The sequence below is a fragment of the Orcinus orca genome, chromosome 2 (genome assembly GCF_937001465.1).
Source record: "Orcinus orca chromosome 2, mOrcOrc1.1, whole genome shotgun sequence".
Lineage (NCBI taxonomy): Eukaryota > Metazoa > Chordata > Mammalia > Artiodactyla > Delphinidae > Orcinus > Orcinus orca.
This window is the reverse complement of record NC_064560.1, coordinates 157,898,105-157,922,256: the sequence shown is the minus strand read 5'-3', so window position 1 is coordinate 157,922,256 and position 24,152 is coordinate 157,898,105. Positions and strand designations below refer to the sequence as shown.

General features: G+C 33.5%; 2 protein-coding genes across 3 annotated transcripts in view; both read left to right on the top strand.

Moving 5' to 3' along the window:
- EXOC5 (exocyst complex component 5) overlaps positions 1-22,501 on the top strand; it is a 50,192-nt gene extending 27,691 nt beyond the window's left edge. For both annotated transcript variants that reach the window (XM_004279313.4, XM_033404695.2), the window contains 6 exons: positions 9,698-9,806; positions 13,329-13,449; positions 14,629-14,715; positions 16,987-17,095; positions 17,292-17,507; positions 18,164-22,501. In XM_004279313.4, the coding sequence (XP_004279361.1) occupies positions 9,698-9,806; positions 13,329-13,449; positions 14,629-14,715; positions 16,987-17,095; positions 17,292-17,507; positions 18,164-18,352 (831 nt within the window). In that variant the 3' untranslated portion in view covers positions 18,353-22,501. The remainder of the gene's footprint in view (positions 1-9,697; positions 9,807-13,328; positions 13,450-14,628; positions 14,716-16,986; positions 17,096-17,291; positions 17,508-18,163) is intronic.
- Positions 1-24,152, top strand: part of CCDC198 (coiled-coil domain containing 198) — a 496,778-nt gene that overhangs the window by 222,203 nt on the left and 250,423 nt on the right. The gene's annotated exons all lie outside the window — the stretch shown is intronic.

Genomic DNA, 24,152 nt, shown 5'->3' with positions numbered 1-24,152 from the left:
TTTTTTTTTTTTAAATGTTGAGCCTTCTTTTAATTTTTTATTTTTATTTTTGGCTGTGTTGGGTCTTCGTTTCTGTGCGAGGGCTTACTCTAGTTGTGGCAAGCGGGGGCCACTCTTCATCGCTGTGCACAGGCCTCTCACTGTCGTGGCCTCTCTTGTTGCAGAGCACAGGCTCCAGACGCGCAGGCTCAGTAGTTGTGGCTCACGGGCCTAGTTGCTCCATGGCATGTGGGATTCTCCCAGACCAGGGCAGGAACCCGTGTACCCTGCATTAGCAGGCAGATTCTCAACCACTGCACCACCAGGGAAGCCCACTAGCAGAAGATTTATAAAACAAATATTAGTGGTTAATAATTGTATACCACATACTATGTTCCAGGCACTATTCCAAGCAGTTTAGGTATGTTATTAACTCATTTAATCATTGTAACATTTCTGTGAGGTTATTATTCCTGTTTTACAGAGGAAGAAACTGAGGTACATACTTCTTAAGTATGAAGTTGAGAGTTGAGGCAGTCTTAATTTTTTATTTGTACTGATGTATATTGTCTATATACTTATATTGATAGATAGTAAATCAATATAAATTATACATATAAATATAAATCAATAGAAAACAAGTCAAAGGCTACACATAAATACAGAAAATATAAATTATCAATAAGATATTCAGTCTCACTAGTGGGGAAATGAAACTTAAAACAGGGAAAATACCGTCATTCTCAATAGGTTGGCAAAAATTAAGAAGTCTGTTGATACTAAGTATTGGTAAGGGTGTGGAGCAATAGAAGTTCTCATACACTGCCAATGGAAGTAAAAATTGGTATACTTTGGAGAGTAATTTGTTAATTCCTTAGAGAAATTTGTAGGTGCACATGACATGTCTAACATCATAAGCTATGTTGTTTGTTGTGGTGAAAAATTAGAAACAAAGTGTGCTGTAAAGAGGATTGATAAACTAACATTGTTCATATACTAGAAAACTATATACCAATTTAAATGACTAAACTAGAGTTACATGTATCATCAGCATGAATAAATCTCAAAAATGCAATGTTTAGTGAAAAGAGCAAAATGGGGAAAAGATATATTCAGTATACCACAACATAAAATTTTAAAAAGTAAAACAATACTTTATATTATTCAGGAGCATACATAAGCATGGGTGTGATAAACAACTTCAGAGTAGTGGTTGCCTTGGGAGGAATACCCAAGGGATGTTATCTATATGTATAATGTTGGACAACTCCTGCCCCCCAAAAGGAAGAAAATCTGAAGTACATTTGGAGAAATGTTAAGATATGACACATCTGGGTAGGTGATGGGTATATTTGGTACAGTAATATCTGTACTTTTCTGAATACTGGAAATATATTAAAATGTTTCTAAAGCATCAGATCATCAAACATGAAGCCTTTAACATATTTATTTGAATCACAGCAACTAGGTCTAAATCATGACCTTCTGTCTGGAAAGTCATGAGATTGAAAATCAGTTTAATTCATTGCAGTCTGATCCAACAAACATTATTTTGTGTTTACTTTGTACCATCTGCCATGTTAGGCATTGAGGTTATAAATACAAGACATTTACATTACTTTTGAATAGTGTGGAGAAAAGAGGTAGACATATAAAGAATTAGTGCGAGGTAGGTAAACACTGCTGGGACCAAAGAGGAAACAACCAGCTCTGCCTGGTTAAGGAATTGAGAAAGAGTATAAGGAAAGATTTTAAAACGGAGGAGACATTTGAGGTCTGGATCTTGAAAGCTAAATAGGATATCTTCAAGAGGATGATTCTGGCAGGCTGTTTCAGGAATAGAGAAAATTACGTACACAAAGACATACAGATATCAATCACGCAGTATGAAATGCTTGAACTAAAAAAGGATATGGGGAGAGTAATAAGTCAGGAGGTTGAAAATGTAGACAAAAACTCTTTGTATGCCATACTTAGAAATTTGGACTTGACCTTGTTAGCTGATGATGGAAACTTTAAAGGATATTAAAAAGAGCAGTGTAATGAGCAGATTGGTGTTTTTTTCCTTTCTTTTTAAAAAAACTTAGTAACTTTGAGATATAATTGACATTCAATAAGCTGCATGTATTTGAACTGTACAATTTGATAACTTTGGTAAATTATGTGTACATTTGTGAAACTGTAACGCAGTCAAGATAATGAACAGATCCATCACCTCCAAAAGTTTCCTTCTGCCCTTTTAAAATCTCCCTTTCGCCTCTATTTCTGTCCTTGGGCAACTGCTGATCTGCTTCACTGTAGATTAGTTTTCAAAAAGAAGGGGATGCTTCAGTACTGAGTCTTGAAAGCTAAATAGGATTTTTCAAGAAATTGATTAATTTTCTAGAATTTTTAATAAATGGGGTTATAGTATATTATAGTGTATACATGTGTTTCTGGATTCTTTAACTCAGCATAAATATTTTGAAATTCATTCATTTGTGTGTATTAATTAGTATGTTCTTCTATTGCTGAGTAGTATTTTATTTAATGAATATGCCACAATTTGTTTATCCATTTACCTATTGATGGCAGTTTAGATTGGCTCCAGTGTTTGACTATTACAAATGAAGTTGCTGTGAATATTCATGCATATGTCTTTATGCAGACATATGCTTTCATTTCTCCTGAGTAGCTATATGATGTGATATGGTAATTCTTTTTACGAAACTGCCAAACTGTTTTTCAAAGTTGTTTCGTTTGACATTCTTACCAGCAGTATATGAGAGAGTTGCATTTGTTCCACATGATTTCCAACATTTGGTATGATCAGTCTTTATTTTAGAGTCTAATAAGGTATGTAATGATACCTTATTATGGTTTTAGTTGGCATTTTCCTAATGACTAAAGATGAGCATCTTTTCTTGCATTTATTTGCCATTCATGTATATTATTTGGTGTATTTTGCGTGCGTTTTTTAAAATTGGGTTGTCTGTTCTCTTATTTTTTGACAGTTGTATATCTGGTTAAAATTCATTTATTCGATATATGATTTACAAATGTTTTCTTTCAGTCTGTGGCTTGTCTTTTTCATATCTAAAGAGTATTTCAAAGAATGGAAGTTATTAATTTTGATGATATCCAATTTAACACTTTTCTGTTATGGGAGGTATTTTTGGTATCATATTTAAGGAATCTTTGCCTAACCTAAGGTCACAAAGATTTCCTTTTATATTTTCTTTCTTTTGTTTATTTCCTTAAGTTTTCTTTCTTTTTAAAAAAAATACATATTTTTAAAAATTTTCAACAATTTTGAAAGGTTACTTTCCATTTACAGTTATTAGAAAATATTGGCTATATTCCCCACATTGTCAATACCTTGAGCCTATCTTACCCGAGTGGTTTCTGCCTGCCACTCCCCAACCCTTACATTGCCCCCTGCCCCCCTGCTCTGTAACCACTAGTTTGTTCTCTGCATCTGTGAGTCTGCTTCTTTTTTGTTGTATCATTAGTCCATTGCATTTTTTTAGATTCCACATATAAGTGATATCATACAGTATTTGTCTTTTTCTGTATGACTTATTTCACTTATCATAATGCCCTCCGAGTCCATCCATGTTGCTGCAAATGGCAAAATTTCATTTTTTTTAATGGCTGAGTAGTATTCCCTTGTGTATATATATACCACATCTTCTTTATCCATTCATCTGCTGATGGACACGTAGGTTGCTTCTGTATCTTGGCAGTTGTAAATAATGCTGCTCTGACTATTGGGGTGCATGTATCTTTTGGAATTAGTGTTTTTGTTTTTTTCGGATATATACCCAGGTATGGAATTGCTGGGTCATATGGTAGTTCTATTTTCAGTTTTTTGAGGAACCTCCATACTGTTTTTCATAGTGGAAAATGTTTTCAACATTTCAATGTTTCATAGTGGAATGTTTTCAACATTCCAGTAGGAATGTTTACATTCCTACTAACATTGTACAGGGTTCTTTTTCTTCACATCCTTGCCAACATTTGTTTGTAGACTTGATAGCCATTCTGTATGAGGTGTGACATGGTATCTCATTGTGATTTTGATTTGCATTTCTCTGATGATCAGTGATGTTGAGCATCTTTTCATCTGCCTGTTGGCCATCTGTTTGTCTCCTTTGGAAAAATGTCTGTTCAGATTCTCTGCCCATTTTTTAATCAGGTTTTTTTTTGGATATTGAGTTGTATGAGTTTTTTTATATATTTTGGATCTTAACCCCTTATCTTGCATATCATTTGCAAATATCTTTTCCCATTCAATATGTTGCCTTTTTGTTTTGTTGATGGTTTCCTTCCTTGTGCAAAAGCTTTTAAGTTTGATTGTGTCCTGTTTGTTTATTTTTGCTTTTGTTTCCCTTTCCTGAGGAGACAGATCCAAAAAAATATCGCTAAGACCTATGTACTGCCTATGTTTTCTTCTGGAAGTTTAATACTACACTGTTTTGATCACTGTAACTATAAATCTTGAATAAGGTAGTGTGAGTCCTCTAACATTACCATAGAAAGCATTTTCATATAAGTCTGATAATCAATTTTTCATTTTCTGGGGAAAAAAAAGTTTGGGATTTTGACTGGAATTGCTTTGAATCTATAGTTCTGTTTGTGGAGAATTGACGTCTTAGCAATATTGAGTTCTCAAATACAGTTGATTTTTATATGTTGATTTTGTACCTGCAACCTGACTAAACTCGCTTATTCTAATAGCATTTTTTGTAGATTCCACAGGATTTTCTGTATAGAATATCATGTTTTCTGCCAATAAAGTCAGTTTTACTTATTCCTTTCAATATAGATGCCTGTTGTTTTGTCTCTTGCCTTATTGCCCTGGTGAGAACCTCCAATACAATACTGACTATAAGTGGCGAGAGCATACACCTTGCATTATTCTTTTTGTTTGTTTGTTTTTTAATCTTTTTTTAAAACATCTTTATTGCAGTATAATTGCTTTACACTGGTGTGTTTGTTTCTGCCGTATAACAAAGTGAATCAGCTATACGTATACATATATCCACATATCCCCTCCCTCTTGCTTCTCCCTCCCACCCTCCCTATACCCTGCATTATTTTTGTCTTTATTATTAATATGATGCTAACTGTAGGTTTTTCTTTTTTTAAATTTTTTTTATTGACATATAGGTTTTTAAAATTAATTAATTTATTTATTTATTTATTTTTGGTTGTGTTGGGTCTTCGTTGCTGTGCACGGGCTTTCTCTAGTTGTGGCGAGCAGGGGCTACTCTTTGTTGAGGTGCACAGCCTTCTCATTGTGGTGGCTTCTCTTGTTGCGGAGCATGGGCTCTAGGCGCGCGGGCTTCAGTAGTTGTGGCTCGAGGGCTCTAGAGCCCAGGCTCAGTAGTTGTGGTGTGTGGGCTTAGTTGCTCCGTGGCATGTGGGATCTTCCCAGACCAGGGCTTGAACCCTGTCCCTTGCACTGGCAGGCAGATTCTTGACCACTACACCACCATGGAAGCCCCTATTGACATATAGTTGATTTACAATATCGTGTAACTTTCAGGTGTACAGCACAGCGATATGTATACATATATATGTATACATATAAATATGTAACCTTATAGGTTATTACTTAATATTGAATATAGTTCCCTGTGCTATACAGTAGGTCCTTGTTGGTTATCTGTTGTTTTTTTGTGTGTGTGGTATGCGGACCTCTCACTGTTGTGGCCTCTCCCGTTGCGGAGCACAGGCTCCGGACGCACAGGCTCAGCGGCCATGGCTCACGGGCCTAGCCGCTCTACAGCATGTGGGATCTTCCCGAACCGGGGCACGAACCCGTGTCCCATGCATCGGCAGGCAGACTCTCAACCACTGCGCCACCAGGGAAGCCCAGGTTATCTGTTTTATACATAGTAGTGTGTGTATGTTAATCCCAGCCTCCTAATTTATCCCTCTCGCATCCCGCTTTCCCCTTCGGTAACCATAAGCTTGTTTTCTGTGTCTGTGAGTCTCTTTCTGTTTTGGAAATAAGTTCGTTTGTGTCATTTCTTTTTCTTTTAGATTCCACATATAAGGTATATCATATGAGATTTGTCTTTCTCTGTCTGGCTTACTTCACTTACTATGATAGTCTCTAGATCCATACATGTTGCAAATGGCATTATTTCCTTCTTTTTATGGCTAAGTAGTATTCCATTGTGTGTGTGTGTATATATATATATATATATATATATATAAAAATTTATACACACACTACATCTTTATCCATTTGTCTGTCAATGGACATTTAGGTTGTTTCCATGTCTTGCTATTGTAAATAGTGCTGCTATGTACATAGGGGTGCATGTAACTTTTTGAATTATAGTTTTATCTGGATATATGCCCAATAGTGGGATTGCTGGATCATATGGTAATTCTATTTTTAGTTTTTTAAGGAACCTCCATCCTGTTCTCCATAGTGACTGCAATTTACATTTACCAATTTACATTCCCACCAACAGTGTAGGAGGGTTTCCTTTTCTCCATACCCTCTCCAGCATTTATTATGTATAGACTTTTTGATGATGGCCATCCTGACTGGTGTGAGGTGATACCTCATTGTAGTTTTGATTTGCCTTTCTCTAATAATTAACGATGTCGAGCATCTTTTCATTTGCCTCTTGGCCATCTGTATGTCTTCTTTGGAGAAATGTCTATTTAGGTCATCTGCCCATGTTTTGATTAGGTTGTTGGTTTTTTTGTTATTGAGCTTTATGAGCTGTTTGTATATTTTGGAAATTAATCCCTTGTTAGTCTCATCATTTGTAAATGTTTTCTCCCATTCTGTAGGTTGTCTTTTAGTTTTGTTTATGGTTTCCTTTGCTGTGCAAAATCTTTTAAGTTTAATTAGGTCCCATTTGTTTTTCATAGATGCTGTTTATCAGATTGATGAAATTCTTTTATTCCTAGTTTTCTGGGTGTTTTTATAAGGATTAGATGTTAGACTTTGTCAAATGCTTTTTTTGTTGTTCTGTTAATGTGGTTGGATTACATTGATTTCCAAATGTTAACCTTGCATTCCTTTGATAAACCCCATTGGTCATCACGTATTATCCTATTTATGTATGGTTGGATTAGGTTTGCTAAACTTTTGTTAAGAATTTTTGTGTTTGCCTTCAAGAGGGGTATTGATGTATACATATTTTTTTCTCGTAATGTCTTTGTGTAGTTTTGGTATCAGGGTAATGTTTGCCTCATAGAATAAGTTGGAAAGTGTTCCTTCCTCTTCAATATTCTGGAAGAGTTTATGTAAAATTGGTGTTATATTTTCCTTAAATATTTGGTAGAACTCACCAGTGAAGTCATTTGGGCCTGCAGTTTTTAACTTTGTGAGGGTTTTAAACTACAAATTAACTTCTCTAGTAGATATGGAGCTATTTTAGTTACCTGTTTCTTTTTAAGTGAGTTTTGGTAGTTTGTGTCTTTTAAGATTTGTATATTTCACACAAATTGTTGAATTTATTGGGATTAAGATGTTCATGGTATTGCCTTATTATCTTTTTTTTATGGTCAGTTGATTTTGTGTGTGTGTGTGAGATTTTTAATTGAAGTATAATTTGTTTACAGTGTTAAGTTTCTGGTGTATAGCAAAGTGATTCAGTTATAGATACATAATATATATAATATGTATATTCTTTTTCAATATAGGTTATTACAAGATATTGAATATAGTTCCCTCTGCTTTACAGTAGGACCTTGTTGTTTATTTTATATATAGTAGCTTATTATCTTTTTAACGTTTGTAGAATCTTTAGCGATGTCTCTTATTCATTTTTGATGATTGGTATTTTTGTGTGTGTGATCATTCTGGCTGGAGGTTTATCAGTTTTATTGGTTTCCCCAGAGAATCAGCTTTTGGTATCATTGACTTTTCTGTTTTCTGTTTTGTATTTCATTGATTTCCACTCTTTATTACGTCTTTTCTTTCTGCTTACTTGGGTTTCATTTCCCCTTCTTTTTCTAGTTTTTTAAGGTGGAGGTGAGACATTGATTAGAGACCTTTCTTATTTTCTAATATAGGCATTTAGTCTTATAAATTTCCCTTTAAGGTACTGCTTTAGCTGCATACCACAAATTTTAATTTGTTGTATTTATTTTCATTCAGTTCAAAATACTTTTAAATTTCCCTTTTGATTTCTTTTGGCCCAAGAGTGGCTTAGAAGTGTGTTATTTCATTTCCAGATATTAGGGGATTTTTTAGATGTCTTTCTGTTATTGATTTAAATTTGATTCCGTTGTGGTTAGAGGACATACTTTGTGTGATATGAATCCATTTTAAATTTATCAAGACTTGTTTTTTAGCCCAGAATATGATCCATCTTGGTAAGTGTTTTATGAATACTTAAAGAAAATGTATATCCTGATGTTGTTGGATAGCGTATTCTATGAATGTCAGTTAGGTCCAGTTGATTAACAGTGTTGTTTATGTCTTTTATATCCTTACACATATTCAGTCTACCTCTTCAATGAGTTATGCATGAATGTATGGATGTAGAAAGGAGGAATGTGAAAAATTAAATTTATTCTTTGTGGCTTGCTAAGGGCATTTGTTAAGCATCAGTGAGCAAAGAAGGAAGGTGAGGGTTGTAGTAGAGAGACTGATGAAGGGTAAAGGTTAGGATTGTATTAAGAAGACCAGGAAGGGAATTGAGTAATACCAAATTAGTATTTATAATCAGTAGAGATTTAGGGAATTTAAAGTGGGTTATGCACTTCAGTGCCCATTACTCTGAGAGTGGATCACAAATGGAGACTACAAATAGGCAACAATCAATTGATAAATAATATAGGAAGCAGTTATAAGAAGTTGAGAGGTAATTTTCTAACTTTTAAAGAGGGATTTAATTTTCTCAGCATAATTACTAATAATTCCTTTACTAAGTAGTTAATCAGCAGCAGCAACATCAACATCAAAATGAAAATTTATTATTGTGAACCTATTATATGCCAAACACTGAGCTAAAAATACCTTACATGCATTTTCATACTTTATTTTCACCTCAAGGCTAGGATATAAGTACTATTAATATTATTCCTACCTTACAGATGAAGAAATTGAGGCTTGGTGGGGTTAAATAACATCTCAAGGGTTCACTCAACCAGGAAGTGATGAAAGTGGGATTTGAGCCTGTCGTATTTTATAGTGTGTCTGTTATTGATTTCCCATCCCCACCCTCCAATAAAATAAAGAATCCTTTTTGTTCTGAGTTTTACTAGAATAGCATTTGTTCATTTGGTGGCTCTCAAAATTCTTTTACTGTGACTCACAATAAAAAAGGCACTTTACATGGCAGTTGAGTATACATTTATTATATGTATTTATGTGTGTGTGTATGTTATGTTTATATGTGTTTATTTCATTAAAACATATTTGGTTTTAATGTGTACTTTAGACATTATTTTCTATTGGTTCTCTCTTCTTTTCTCTCTTTCTTTCTTGTCACAGTCCACTAATGGGTTACAATCCAGGTCAGAAAAACATTGATCTAGTCTAAGCCAGGAGAGTTGTAGACAGACACGGAGCATTGTAACTGTATGTATATGAGAAAGGCATTTTGGGTGGGCAGGAAGAGTTTTAAGTTATCATTTTGATACCTGAATACTGACTATGCCTTATACAAAGTTGATTGCTAAAAAAAAAAAAAAAAAAGTATTGCCTTTTTTTAAAGGTAAACTTGAGGGATGATGTATTTGGTTTTTGTTTTTAAAGCTCTCTGATCCTTCTGATTTACCAAGGAATGCCTTTAGAATTTTTACCATTCTTGTGGAATTTTTATGTATTGAACATATTGATTATGCCTTGGAAACAGGACTTGCTGGTAAGTATATTTATTTGTGTTATACTTCGTGTTAAATTCCTTTGGTCCTATTTGGTTAAACTATGCATAATGTTGTTTTATATATATTCAACTCTATCTGTCAAAAGCAGTTCAGTGCAACAAAATGCTTTTTGAGCTTCTGTAACAAGGATTTGTCAGATGCTAGAAGCTATAGAAAGACACAGTTCTCATATTGCTTACATTGACCAGGGCTACATGAGTCACTACAGTGAATGGAAGAATGTAATACAATGCTGTAAGCTATGAAATGCCAAAGGAGCAGAAATGGAAGTGACAGCAATTCTGGTTGACACAGTTGAGTAAAGTAAGATTTAGAAAGGAAAGTAAGCCTTTTCAAAATAAGCCTGGAGAGGAATAGATTCATATAAAATTTTTTCTTTTATTTTTGGTCTTCTGGGTTTACTGGTATTAATAGGATAATAATGACTTCTTCCCTAAATTCCAGTCCCATTAATTCAGTTGCTTCCTTGACCTCTCTCACCTGTTCTGTGTGCATCTCAAATTTAATATATCCCAAATGAAACTCTTTATCTTCCACCTAAACTTCCTTTCCCCTTCTTTTCCATGTCTTTAAAAGGCATTACTATTTACTGTTTGCTCAAGGCCCAAACCCCAGAGTTATCATAATTCTTCTTTTCATCAAACCTGATAGCCAGTCTATCGGCAAATCCTGTCTGTATACTGCGAAACATAACTCAAATTCGTCTGCTTTTCTCCATTTTTGCTGATGCCACCCTGATTTAAAGATCATCATCTCTATCCATTCCTAACTGGTCTCTTTGTGTACATTCTTACCTTTCCAAATAACTGACTCCATGTAACAGTTATGTTATAAATTCAAGGGTCTTAAAATTTCTTGCTTAAGACCCTTTAGTGGTTTCCTGTTACTCTTAGGGGAAAAACAACAAAAAACTCTTTATGAAAGTATAGCTTTTGATCTGTCCTCCTCTTATATATTCATCTTCATCTCATATTGCATTTCCCCTCACTACCCCAGCCCCTTTGGCCTTCATTCATTTTCCTTACTCAGGTTCTTTGCACTTGGTATCTCCCTACCCCCCAATCCTTTTCCTTCAGCTCTTCTCATGTCTGGCTTTTCACCCTTCTGATCTTAGCTAAGGGGCTACCTTCTTAGAGAGGCCTTTGCTGATCGACCTAGCTAAAGTGACACCCCTTTCCCAGCCTAGTTACACATTATTTCATCATTGAATTAACTTTTTTCATAGCACTTGTTACAATGAAATTTTCACTTGTTAATATCTGCCTCACTCACCAGAATTCATTCATTGAACACATGCTTATTAAGTCCTTAACCTTGTACTCATGCAGCTTACATTCTTGTGGAACAGATAGACAAATGACTAGTAAGTGCAATGAATAAAAATAAAATTGAGTAAGGAATAGAGAATAGTAATGGGAGGTAGGATGGGGAATTCAGGGGCAGAGGGCTTTTTTAGAAAGGCTGGTCAGAAAAGGCCTCTCTGAGGAGATATGAACCAGAGAGCTGAATGAAGTGAAGGAGTAAATTGAATATTTGGAGAAAGAGTATTTTAAGTAGAGAGAACAGCATGTAAGTTCTCTTGAATAGTGAACTTCATGGGAATCTTAACCTGTCTTAAGAATCTTATCTGTCTTAATTGCCATTATAGGCTAGCACCTAGAAAGCACATAGCACATGCTCAAAAATGTTTGTATATAACTTCATTCCATAAAGTTTCTAAGGTTGAAGCAGAATTACCCATAATTCAGTAACCTTGTGGTTTATTCTTACCCTTTTTTTTTTTAACCTGTAGGACATAGATAAGCATTTGTAGCCTGCTTCCCCCCTACTCCACCCAATACAGCAGAAACTTGACATCAAGTATTTAACATTTGCCATTTACAAATAAGCTAATGTGGTTATTTGTATTGGGATAATAATATCCACCTCAAAGATGTGAAGATTAAAGAAGATAATAAAAAAGTAACATGAATTTGATTCTATATGGTATGAAGGAGTTGTTCTTTACCTAGTATGGAAGCCTAGCTTATTCATTTTAATAGCAGTATTCATAATTTGGAAGGGCTTAAAAAATTTCCCGGTAGGATGAGAATGTCCCTTATACTCATAAACATTTTCCATGCAGCTATTTAGTTAGTACATACTGCTGTTATTTCTAATGATTTTATAAAATTCTGTCGTGCATATATATTATAAAGTTAACCACCCCCTATTATTAGACATCTTGGATCTTTTCAGCAATTTAGTAGTATAAATAATGCTACAGTGAACAATTGTAGAGCTTAAAGTGTTTTCCTTATTTTGAATTATTTTCTTTGGATAAAATTCTGGAAGTGAAATTACCAGATCAAAGTGTATTGCAAATTTTAAAAATTTTTATACGTATAAACGATTTTCCTAAGGGGTTTTTCCCCACTAATCTATACTGCTGCTGGCATGTATGATTATTCCAGCTTTTCTGCACACCACTGAATATTCTTTAAAAACTTTAATAATTTAGTGGTTAAAAATGTACATCACTATTGCCTTTTCATGTCTTTCATTAATAGCAAGGATTAGTATTTTCTACATGTGTATTGACTTTATTTTTTTCTCTTGTAAATTTGTGTTGGAGCCTTTAATTTTCTTATCAGTTGGTGATTTTGTCGTTTATGGGAAAATAAAACACCTTTATTTTCCATTTTTAAAACTTTGAAAAAAAATCCTCCTCCTGTAAAGAACTCTAGGTATTAAACTTTTGTTTTCTCATTTTCTGTGAGTATTTTTCCTAGCCCCTTATGTCTTTGAACTTTAGCTAGAAACATAAATGTCTGTGGTTAGTAGGGACCTTAGAGTTTAACTATTACTCTCTTACAAGAGAGGAAACAAATCTGGAGAGACCAGCTGTCTGTTTTGGGGTCAGAATGTGAAGTGGCTTGAATACAGTGCTGAAAATCTGGAATTTATTATTTTGACAGTGAGGAGACTTTGAATTATTTTTGAGGAAATAGTAGAGAACATGGTGAGTGAAATATGTTAAATACATTATTATGGCAACAATATATAGCATAAAAGATAAGGAGATTTGAACCAGGATACTAATAAGAAAATTATTTTAACTGTTATCAGCGGTAAAGAGGCCTGGTTATAAGAAAAATGGTTATAAGAAAAATGATAGAAGTGTATTCATGGCTCATGAATCATTGCGCATAAGAGGGCAGAAAAGGGAGGGAGAAGGTATAGTCCAAGATGATTCATTTATTGATTGATTTATTTTTTATTTATCTCCACAAATAATGAAGACGAGTAGATAGTGAAAATTTGGATGTAAAAACTTTGGATGAATTTTATTAAATTATTAACAAGCTAATTTTACTCTTCTGTCCACAAAAATTATTGCTGATTTAATGAAACAGCAGTTACTTTTATGCACGTTGTATATATAAAACCACATCTTTTTTCTGTTGCTTACATGAATTTCTTTAATATGATTCTAACATATACATGCCTTCCAACTTTAGGAATTCCTTCTTCAGATTCTAGGAATGCAAATCTCTATTTTTTGGATGTTGTGCACCAGGCCAATACTATTTTTCATCTTTTTGACAAGCAGTTTAATGATCACCTTATGCCACTAATAAGGTTAGTCAAATTGTCTGATTTTCATTGGTGTTTCAATGAATATTATAGTATTCTACTTCTTGTTAAAATTTAAAAGTAATAGATGTTTGTTAAAACATAAACAGGAACAGGAGGGTGTGAAATAAGTAAAAGCCCTTTTCTTCTTCCTTGCCTTCCTGTTTTCCTTCTGTGGTATTAATTTTGGTTTACTGAATGTGTCATAAACCTAAATCTGATATGAAAGACAACTTCTAGCTTTTTCCCACTTATTATAATAAAAAGATGTACAATAACAATTTTATGAGATTAATAGGACAGGTTTTGATGAGGCATTAAATGAGGTTTGGTTTATATCTTCCTATCAATTTATGTGAACTTTTAAAGCATGTGAGGATTAAATAAGGTAGTGTATATGTGAACGTGATTTTTAAAATTGTATGTGTAGTACTATAATTAAAGAGGAAGAATATTCATATAGAAGATAAAATTCTAGACATTTTGTATAAGCGTTGATATGCCAAGAAATAATTAGTCTAGAAATGATCTCAAAGATAAAGATTACTTGTGATCCCTGAATCACATTTTGAAAGGAAATTTACTTTTTAAAGAGCTCTAATGTCACATAACAGAGAATTCACGTAATTATTAGGGTTGCATATTCTTTAATATTTTGGGTGTTTTTTGACATTTAGGTAATATTCAGAAGGTAAATATGGCTACCAAGTTGGTTTTGTTTTTCGTTTTTTTTAATATAGGAAAGCTAAATACAATTGAATTGGGTGTTAGTCTGCAAATTTTAATTAGTATAATTTGCTATATTCTCAAGACTTTGTGATTTTTCTTACTGAAATACCAGAAATTTAATTAAAAAGGAAAGCAAATAATTTCAGAATTTCAAAATCACATATTTATATTCTAAAGGGATGTCTCCTCACAGATGAAAGTAATAAATCTAAATCCTCCTCTTCCTTCTCTTTTAACGGGTTAATTTTTCCTAGCATGACTATTGTAATGAATTGGGCATAGTGAATACTAAATAATTACTTTACTATTTATATGCTTCTTGGATTGGGGAGCAAATTATAGTGTGTGTGTGTGTGTGTGTGTGTAGGTATATAGCTATACACATATGCCTATGAAAAACTGTTAGAATTGTAAGGCTACTAATGTGATCTTTTTCCCCCTTTAAACATTCAATAGCTCTTCTCCTAAGTTATCTGAATGCCTTCAGAAGAAAAAAGAAATAATTGAACAGATGGAGATGAAATTAGATACTGGCATTGACAGGCAAGTTGTTAGTTTTACTGTTTCTCTTGCATTTTTGTTGTTGTGTTTATTTTTTTATTTAAAAAAATTTTTAACCTCTTTATTGGAGTATAATTGCTTTACAATGTTGTGTTAGTTTCTACTGTATAACAGAGCAAATCAGTTATATGTATACGTATATCCCAATATCCTCTCCCTCTTGTACCTCCCTCCCACCCTCCCTATCCCACCCCTCTAGGTGGTCACAAAAAGCACCGAGCTGATCTCCCTGTGCTATCTCTTGCATTTTTTTTAAATTGTAAAAACACCATGAAAATGATTTTCAGAGAAGAAGAAAGTCTATTTTAATTCCACCATCCTGCTATAACGTTTGATTTTATTTTTACATATTGCTTTCATCTTTATTAGAATGTTGTTTTTATTGCCTTCCAGGTTTATTATTTATGGAAGTCAGTATGTTTAGACTTACTTTTAAAGCAGATTGTATTTAATATATTGTTTTGTAGATGCCCCCTCCTACACATACACACACACACACCCTCTCTCTCTCCCTCTCTCCAAACTCCTTAAAAATGGTATGTAACATAGAAGATTTTATTTTCAGTTAGAACTGTCAGGCTAATATCTGAAATGCTTTAAATAAATTTACTGATTTTCTAAAAGTAACTTCCATTAAGTGAATGCAGACTCTATATTCAAAAAAATTTTTGTAATGTTTATTGTTAATTGTTAATTGTTAATTAACAATTACAATAATTGTTATTGTTAATTACCTGTTCATAATATGGAGCAGTGAATCTCTGTCTTTTGAGATGATAGTGGGCATTTATTTATTGATGATGATAATAGCTACTATTTGGTTTGGCCAGAAAGTTTGTTCGGGTTTTTGTAACATGAAAAACCCGAACGAACTTTTTGGCCAACTCAATATTTATCAAGAATTTGCGGACTTCCCTGGTGGCACAGTGGTTAAGAATCTGCCTGCCAACTCAGGGGACACAGGGTTGAGCCCTGGTCCGGGAAGATCCCACATGCCGCGGAGCAATGAAGCTTGTGCGCCACAACTACTGAGCCTGCGAGCCACAACTACTGAGCCCGCGTGCCACAACTACTGAAGCCCGTGCGCCTAGATCCCGTGCTCCACAACAAGAGAAGCCACCGCAATGAGAAGCCCATGCACCACAATGAAGAGTAGCCCCTGCTCACCGCAACTAAAGAAAGCCCATGCACAGCAATGAATACCCAATGCAGCCAAAAATAAATAAATGAATAGATAAATAAATAAATTTATTAAAAAAAGAAAAGAATTTGCTATGTGCCGGGCACAGTACAAGGATCTTTACCTGTATAATTTCATTTATTAAGTAGGAAATACTATTCCCATTTTACAGGTGAGGAAATGAAAGCGTAAAGAAATGAGATAGTTTGCTCAAGATCATAATGCTGGATATTTGGGACTCAAATTCTAAAGCCCACGCTACTAGGTTTGGGCATATTTTTATTTATTGTAATTCTCCTCCTTTCTCTTCTATTCAAGAAAACATATTTGAATATAAGTTAGTTACAGGAACTCTAGCCCTTAATATCTTTGTCTTTTGCCTATCTATTATCCTTTCCCAGCTTTATTTTATTCATTGTTGTGCTTAGATTGCTTGGTCCATCTCTTTGATTACTCCCTCGTAATTACCCTAAAATTTATTTCCTTTAACCGTAATTATCTTACAGATCCTAAAATCTGGATTAATGCAGACTCTTTTATTCCCATAACCGGATGGCTGATTGCTGTTGGAGAGTGCCACATAACTCAAACATTATTCGTGCTATTACAAACACATATTCTCATTTCTCAACTGGGTCTTCAGTACCAGTTGTTCAGCCTCCTGCTTGTCCTTAGACTGTGAAACTCGGGTTCTTCTCACCTGTTCTTCTAAACTTTGGCCATTCCTCATAAGCCCCTCTATCTTACTGCCTTCCTAAGCATTCTCCAAATATAGTTGTTAAGGAAACAAATTAGTGACAGTCTTCTAAGATCTTTAAGATTTCCTTAAATAGAGTAATGGGCAAATGAATCTTTGCCCTGTCTTTTGAGCAGGAAGCTAATAAAACTAAGAGGTCTTTGATGTCAAGATCTAGAATTTACTTTTTTGAAATCTAAAGTATACCCATAGTAAAATAGTATCATGGTGACATGAAATGAAATAATTTAAATTTAATTTATTATAAATAATATAAATAAAAGTAAATATAAAGTAAATTAAATGGATCAAATACATGGTGTTCTCAATTCTCTAGGACATTAAATTGTATGATTGGACAAATGAAGCATATCTTGGCTGCAGAACAAAAGAAAACAGATTTTAAGCCAGAAGATGAAAACAATGTTTTGATTCAGTATACTAATGTGAGTAAAATGATTCAGTATGCTACTAAGAATATCTGCTTTGTTTGTACTTTTGTTAACATTTCATTGATGTATCTTATTATGCTCCACGTTTTTTTATTTTATACTTAGAGATTAATGAGAAACTATATGTATTTTCTCCTTAGCTAAGCTGATACACATTTCTATGTAATAAGTATAGAAAAAATTTTTACAGGCCTGTGTTAAAGTCTGTGCTTATGTAAGAAAACAAGTGGAGAAGATTAAAAATTCCATGGATGGGAAGAATGTGGATACAGTTTTGATGGAACTTGGAGTACGTTTTCATCGACTTATTTATGAGCATCTTCAACAATATTCCTATAGTTGTATGGGTGGCATGTTAGCAATTTGTGATGTTGCTGAATATAGGAAGTGTGCCAAAGACTTTAAGGTATGTATTCACAAATATCAAACTTGTAAATAGGTTCAAGAACATAAGTCAGATCATAAAAAATGTGTACTGACTTATAATCATCAGTGAAAAATTTATAACTTTTGTTGACATTGTAGTGAAACAGATCTAACATTTCCTAACTGAAAAAGTATTGTTGCAGTCATATTTTCAATATTAACACATTTTTGCTTTGAGCTTTATTTTAGACAAGGCCATATTTCAGTTCCATAGTCCGAATGACCTTATTAAATAACGCCCATGACTAATGCTGCATATATCAGATATCAGGAAAATATGTTCTTTCTTCATGTACATCTCTCTGAAATCAGTTTCCCTTAATGTTTAAATTATTTAAGAAACCTGCTAAATCAATGATAACTAATTCTAGTTTACAAAAGTATAAATGATTATTACTGTTTAAGAAAATTGGCATAATATGAATCTTTTCAAAAAGATTATAGTGAGTTTTATAATGTCTGAAATATTTGAGTTTTAACGCTTCAGGAACTTTAAAAAATTCTAACATTGAACTCTCCATCATTAGTTAAGTCCTGAATAACAGTACGTAAGTGAGAAGAATTTACAAACTGATTGTAAAACTAAACATTATCTTGTTTCAATGTTATTTTTTTCCTTCCCTTATCTCAATTCAGATTCCTCTGGTATTACAGCTTTTTGATACTCTGCATGCACTTTGCAATCTTCTGGTAGTAAACCCAGATAATTTAAAGCAAGTCTGCTCAGGAGAACAACTTGCTAATCTGGACAAGAACATTCTTCACTCCTTCGTACAACTTCGTGCTGACTATAGATCTGCCCGCCTTGCTCGACATTTCAGCTGAGGTTGAATTTACAAGGGCAGTGTGTTGTACTTCAGCAGGCCTTGGTTGATAGAAAGCACAGGCGGTTTCTTATGACACAGCCAACATTTTATTGATAAATGACTGTTTAGAAAAACAGCAGCCATACTTACCCTTGAGATTTTATTTGAAATTTGGACACTACTAAGCATATTTTGCTCTTTTCCCTTAAGTTGGATTTTAATTCCGTTTTTGAACTTATAAATTTCAAACTCTGTAAAGCTATATGTTATTGTTTTCATCCTGGAAAATGTTAGTGTCAGAAGGCAAATGAGATGTTACCAGTGTTCTGGTTCATGTTCTTTAACATAGTCCATTGGGAAATTTCACCATCCTGTTTTGCACTAAAGATGGGTAAACTCCAGCAAAACTACATTTATTATTTATCAATTTTCAATGACCTTTTCAGCACTGGTAATTGTGAATCAGGTTATTTTAGGTTTTCCTAGAGAACTTTTTTGCTTCTTTCAGAAGGTTAATTAACAATTGGGCATAATTTTTGTAGTTGGTTGATTGGATTTTTCTGAGGTACAACAATAATACTATTCCAAGAAAAATGTTATAAACAAAACTAAAATGATGAAATGTTTTATGTAGGTATTAGCAGTGGATCAGAATACATCTGCTTTCTGGGTAAAAAAAAAACTTAAATGTTTACAATTTCTTATTTGGTAAACAGATTTTTAAGCCAATGCTAGCAAGAAATTAATAAAATTACCTTATTTTATATTTTGCTTAAGATAAGGTGGAGGATCTTAATTAAAGGACCATATTTATTCATTATTTTAATATTACAAGGGAAGTAAAAAAATGAGGTGTGGTCTAAATGGTGCATATGAGAAGCATTGACAGTGTTTAGCAACAATGCAGTCCTTTAAGATTTCTACCTTTATGCAAAACTGGAATAAGATGGAATGGCTAAACATGCAGGTAGTCTTCTATTTTAAGAGGAATTGGGAATTGATAGTTAGCATTATATTCTAAGTCTCGAGATAAACTTTGCAAGGACTAGTTGCTTTTTAAATCTATAGTTTCTGTCATTACCTTTTTCAGGGCATTTCTGAAGCGATTCCTACTGAATGTAGTTAATTGAATTGGCTTAATATGGTGGCATAATAAATCACTTATAAAATTTTAAACATCAAGCAGAAATTTAGAAATATCTTTACTCTAGAAACTATAAACTTGCTCTGTGAGAATGCATTCTTAGCTATATGTAGTGTTTCAGCTTTCATTGTGTTTTTCATAGTCTTCAGGAACAGATAAACTTTAATGTTCAACTCATTCTTGACTTTTCTTTTTCCTTTAATGTAGGCTTTTTGGCCTAATTTTGGAAAACTAATTTTAAGAATATGTTTCTGGGGCTTCCCTGGTGGCGCAGTGGTTGAGAGTCCGCCTGCCGATGCAGGGGACACGGGTTCGTGCCCCGGTCTGGGAAGATCCCACATGCCACGGAAGCGGCTGGGCCCGTGAGCCATGGCCGCTGAGCCTGCGTGTCCGGAGCCTGTGCTCTGCAACGCGAGAGGCCACAACAGTGAGAGGCCCGCGTACCGCAAAAAAAAAAAAAAAAAGAAAGAAAAAGAAATATGTTTCTGAATGTTCATCAGCTTTACCCAAACTTCCAGGTCCAAAGCGAGCTAGCTACTGTTTAAGTTACTATTGACTGAATTTTCTTCATTTTCTATTTAGCCCAGTGTTATCAGGGTAAGCAAGAGAAATGAAGTATGCCAACTTTTGTCAAAGCATTTTAGGAAATTGTGGCAGCTTTAGAAGGCTGTCTAATTTTCTATTCCTTAGCCAAAGGAAAGCCAGAACAGGTTTTGGATACTAGAGAAAGTCATATGCTTGTACTATTGCCATTTTAGAAAGCTCTGATGTGAATTCAAATTATACCTCTGTTAATTAAAGCCAACAATTTTAAAGCAGTAGTTTTACTGGCCACTTGAACTCTTTGTACACAGTGTCAATTTGTAAAAAAATAAAAAAGGGAAAAAAATATCAAATAAAACATGAGAGAACACTTTAAGACTTCCAAATCAGAAAAGTGCTCCAAATTATTTTGTTTGGATTAACTTTTTAAATGTAAAACATATATTTGTTGCTTAGATATTTTGTTAATTATTATTTCCATGTTTGAGTTCTGTGCAATATTTTCCATTATGTCCATTGACAGGACAGTAACAAAGAAAACTCATAAGTGACTACTTAATTTAGAAGTGTTAACATTAATGCTCAATAAACAAATTCCCTGCAATTGTTTTTTTTTTTATTTCACTCCATTTTTACATTTTGAGGACATCCATACTGAATTTTATAAATTATTTTTTATTTAAATTTTTAAGATGTTTCTTATTTTTCATAGCATAGGTCTTCCTTTTTAAGCAGAAAAATACTTGACTATATAATCAAAATTAGAAACAGATTGTCTTTCTCTAAGAAAAAAAAATTTGTTATATAAAGCAGTATGCATTCTTTGTATTCATTGTATTTCATTTTGAAAGTATTTTTCATATTAATGGACACTACAAAATTCTCAAAATATATGGCTCAAAAGAGATGGTCAATAAGTAAAATGTTTTTCATATGCACATGGTAAAATTTTAGGTAGCGATAATGGAACTTTGTATATCAGTAACTTTAGTCAACATTTGAATAAGGAAAATCTTTATAATTTTCCGTAGTTTCACATGAGCTAACATGCAATGTTTAGATAATGTTTTGAAATTGAAAATAGACTCTTAAACACTGCGTTTTTAGAAAATGCGGAAACACTCAATAAAAAGCTTGAGTGTATTATGTTTTCATAACACAGAAAGTGAAATACAGAACACAGGTTTAAGAAGGTTTAACTTCTATAAGTTATGATATTGAAAATGACAGCTAACCAAAGTAGCTGAATACTTCTTATGAGGAATTGTTAAATAGTGGCTGGTTGCATGTTTAGACAGTTGGTTATCTGACTATTTCAAGACAGTTATTAGTAGCCTCATTTTGAATATCCCCATGTTTGCAAGTCCCTAGCACCTTTCTTGTTTTAAAAAGAGCTTCTAAGTAAGTTAATTCATGGTATATTTTAGACCATCCCTTTCCTTTCACTTTAAATATATCACTCTGAATATCAGCCTTCTCACTTACCATAAAATAATTTAATTAGCCAGTAGATCGACTCAAAGTGGAGAATTTACTGCTTCCTTAAAATGCCTTTTTCTCATCTATGATGGTGAAATATTTACATCTATCTAGATAAAGAGATTTTTGTTCTTGAAATGCCACAAAACCCATTAAGGTGGTCATGTTTGTGAAGTAGTGCTTAAGGCATGCTTGAACTGCACGTGAGAGTAAGTAAGGTTCCTTGGGTGCATAATTTGTTAGTGACTTTAAAAGCTCAGATCTGGGAGTTTAATTTTTTTTTTAATACAAAAATATTCTATGTATTACCATTTATTGCCCATTGACTCAGAAGTATGACATATTTTCTAGAAGCATAGTGATTTCTAGTGGAGAATTTGACATATGAAGCATTCTGAGCTTTCATCCAATTAGTTTAACTATATTCAGTCCCTGTAGTACTTCTCTCTGCTTGAAGAAGTCTGTCCTGAAATACGTTGTGTACTTTGGAGGAAAAGACCAGTCCATATTGTTACTGTAAATAATTCTACATAAAGTAAAAATAGCATTTAAAAAATTTTGATGCATAATAAAGTATAGCTATATTTATTGACTTTAGTCCCATGCACTGTGCTAAGCCCTTTACATATATTATCTCATTTGGTTTCAAAGGAGCCCTAGGAGTAGGGTACTGTTATCTCCATTTGACAGACCCCGTGCACAGAAAGTTTTAAGTAGATCTGCTCAAGGTCTACAGCTAAGTAAAAGACTCAGAAACCTGAATGTTTCTCACACTTTATCTTCTATACACTGTTCTCCTTATGCAACATAAAATATTGTTTGATAGGCTCATTAGTTTTGCTTAGTCTAATTTTCTTTTCATCCAATGTTTGGTTCTCGTTGTAGTGTTTAGATTATGAAGTTGAGATACAGGGCTAATATCTGATTTATTGTTAGACTTTTTCGTAATGTGTCCGGTGTGTGGTCATACTTTTATAAAGTTTGGTTTTTAAAATTTTATAAGTGGTCATGAAATTTTAATTGAATGTTAAGTGTGTACCTACTAGAAATCTTTCCATCAAAAAGTTCTTTAGTGAGTTATTTTGCATAATCATAATACTGTTTGAGTAATTTTTGCAACAGAAAGACTTCAGGTATTTTGTACCATATTTTGTAACATGGGAGTGAATGACAACTCTACCTTGAAAGATATGAAGAAATCAGTATTTCTACCTTCAAAAACAGACTATTTTAATGTCACAAGTTTGCCAATTCTGTTGTTTATTTAGTGCATTGGTAGTTTTAAATGGCTAATGCTGGAGTGAAAACATGGAGAAAAATGTACTCAATGTATTAGCAATAGAGGTCATTTTTATGTAATCAAATATTGCATATTTAATCTTTTTAAAATTGCCTTAACTCTTAACTTTTATTCTTACCACTGATCAATCTTTCTCTTTCCAAATTTAGGGGAGAAACAATCCTCAAGTGTATATAGGAGAGAAACCTGACACATTAGAGAGTAAGAATTTTAATTGGTGATTTGAAGCAGCTGGGTTGATAACCCTGGGCTTAACAAGACTGATATTTTTAAACTAGGCCCTGTATACTTTAACATTGTTATCTGGGAGGTAACACTAAACTTCAGTTCTTGTGATTAATAACACTTTTGTGGGGGAGAGACAGGTAATTAACTATACTTGCTCATTTTCTAAGTGGTTTAGAAGGTTGCAGTCTGCCTCACCATACAAAGCTAATTTAAATATGAATATATAACAGTCATACTCCAAACAGCAAACAAGCTCAGAGGAAAGTCATTTATTCAGAAGGCATAGATTTGCACTAGACAGCAGTGATGCATTACAAATATATAATTATTTTTACTAATATTTGAGCAGGTGGAATGGATTAGAACATGGTCAACATTATGCTGCTGCTAACATGTATTTTCCTATATTAATATGTACTGTGCAACATGTATTAAAATTGTCAATAATTCATTTTAGCCAAGACACTATATTACTGTGTTGAAGAGACAGTATCCAACTGAGCCACTTTTAATTTAAAAGTCTGAAACTGGAATTAAGTTTACTTTCAAAAACCACTTAAATTACTTTATAATCACTGGAAGGTCAATAAAACATAGAATTATCAGTGACTGGTCACTTAATAGGAAGAAGTATGGAGGGGTAGGAATAGGGATAAGAATCTGGAATGAGTTAATTTATACTCAGATGAGTGACTTCTTTTGTTTTCACCATTGGCAATCTTAAATGAAGGAAAATGTCTTTCTTCCAGAGTATCTTCATATTAATAAACTAAGTTTGAAGATTGGATGGAACCAACTCCAAGGAATTAATCTCCAATGGTGGACTTTCAGATTTTTTAGATTAAACTTTGAGAGGTAGGAATCCTTCTTGATGCCCCTGTAATCTTAAATAGGCAGGTGCCTTGGAATGGGGCCATCCCTTTTTACCTGCCTGTCATTTTAATCTTTATACTGTGGGTAAATTTGGTTTCTTTGAACTCTGGCATTTTGTTGTGGCAGTCTATCAAACCTGCAGCTTTTTACTATAGAGAATATTATCCAAATAGAATCTGGACAATGCTGAACTAAAGCAAACTGTGAAACTACCTCTTAAATATATTGTTTGCAAATGCTGTGTGCTAGAGG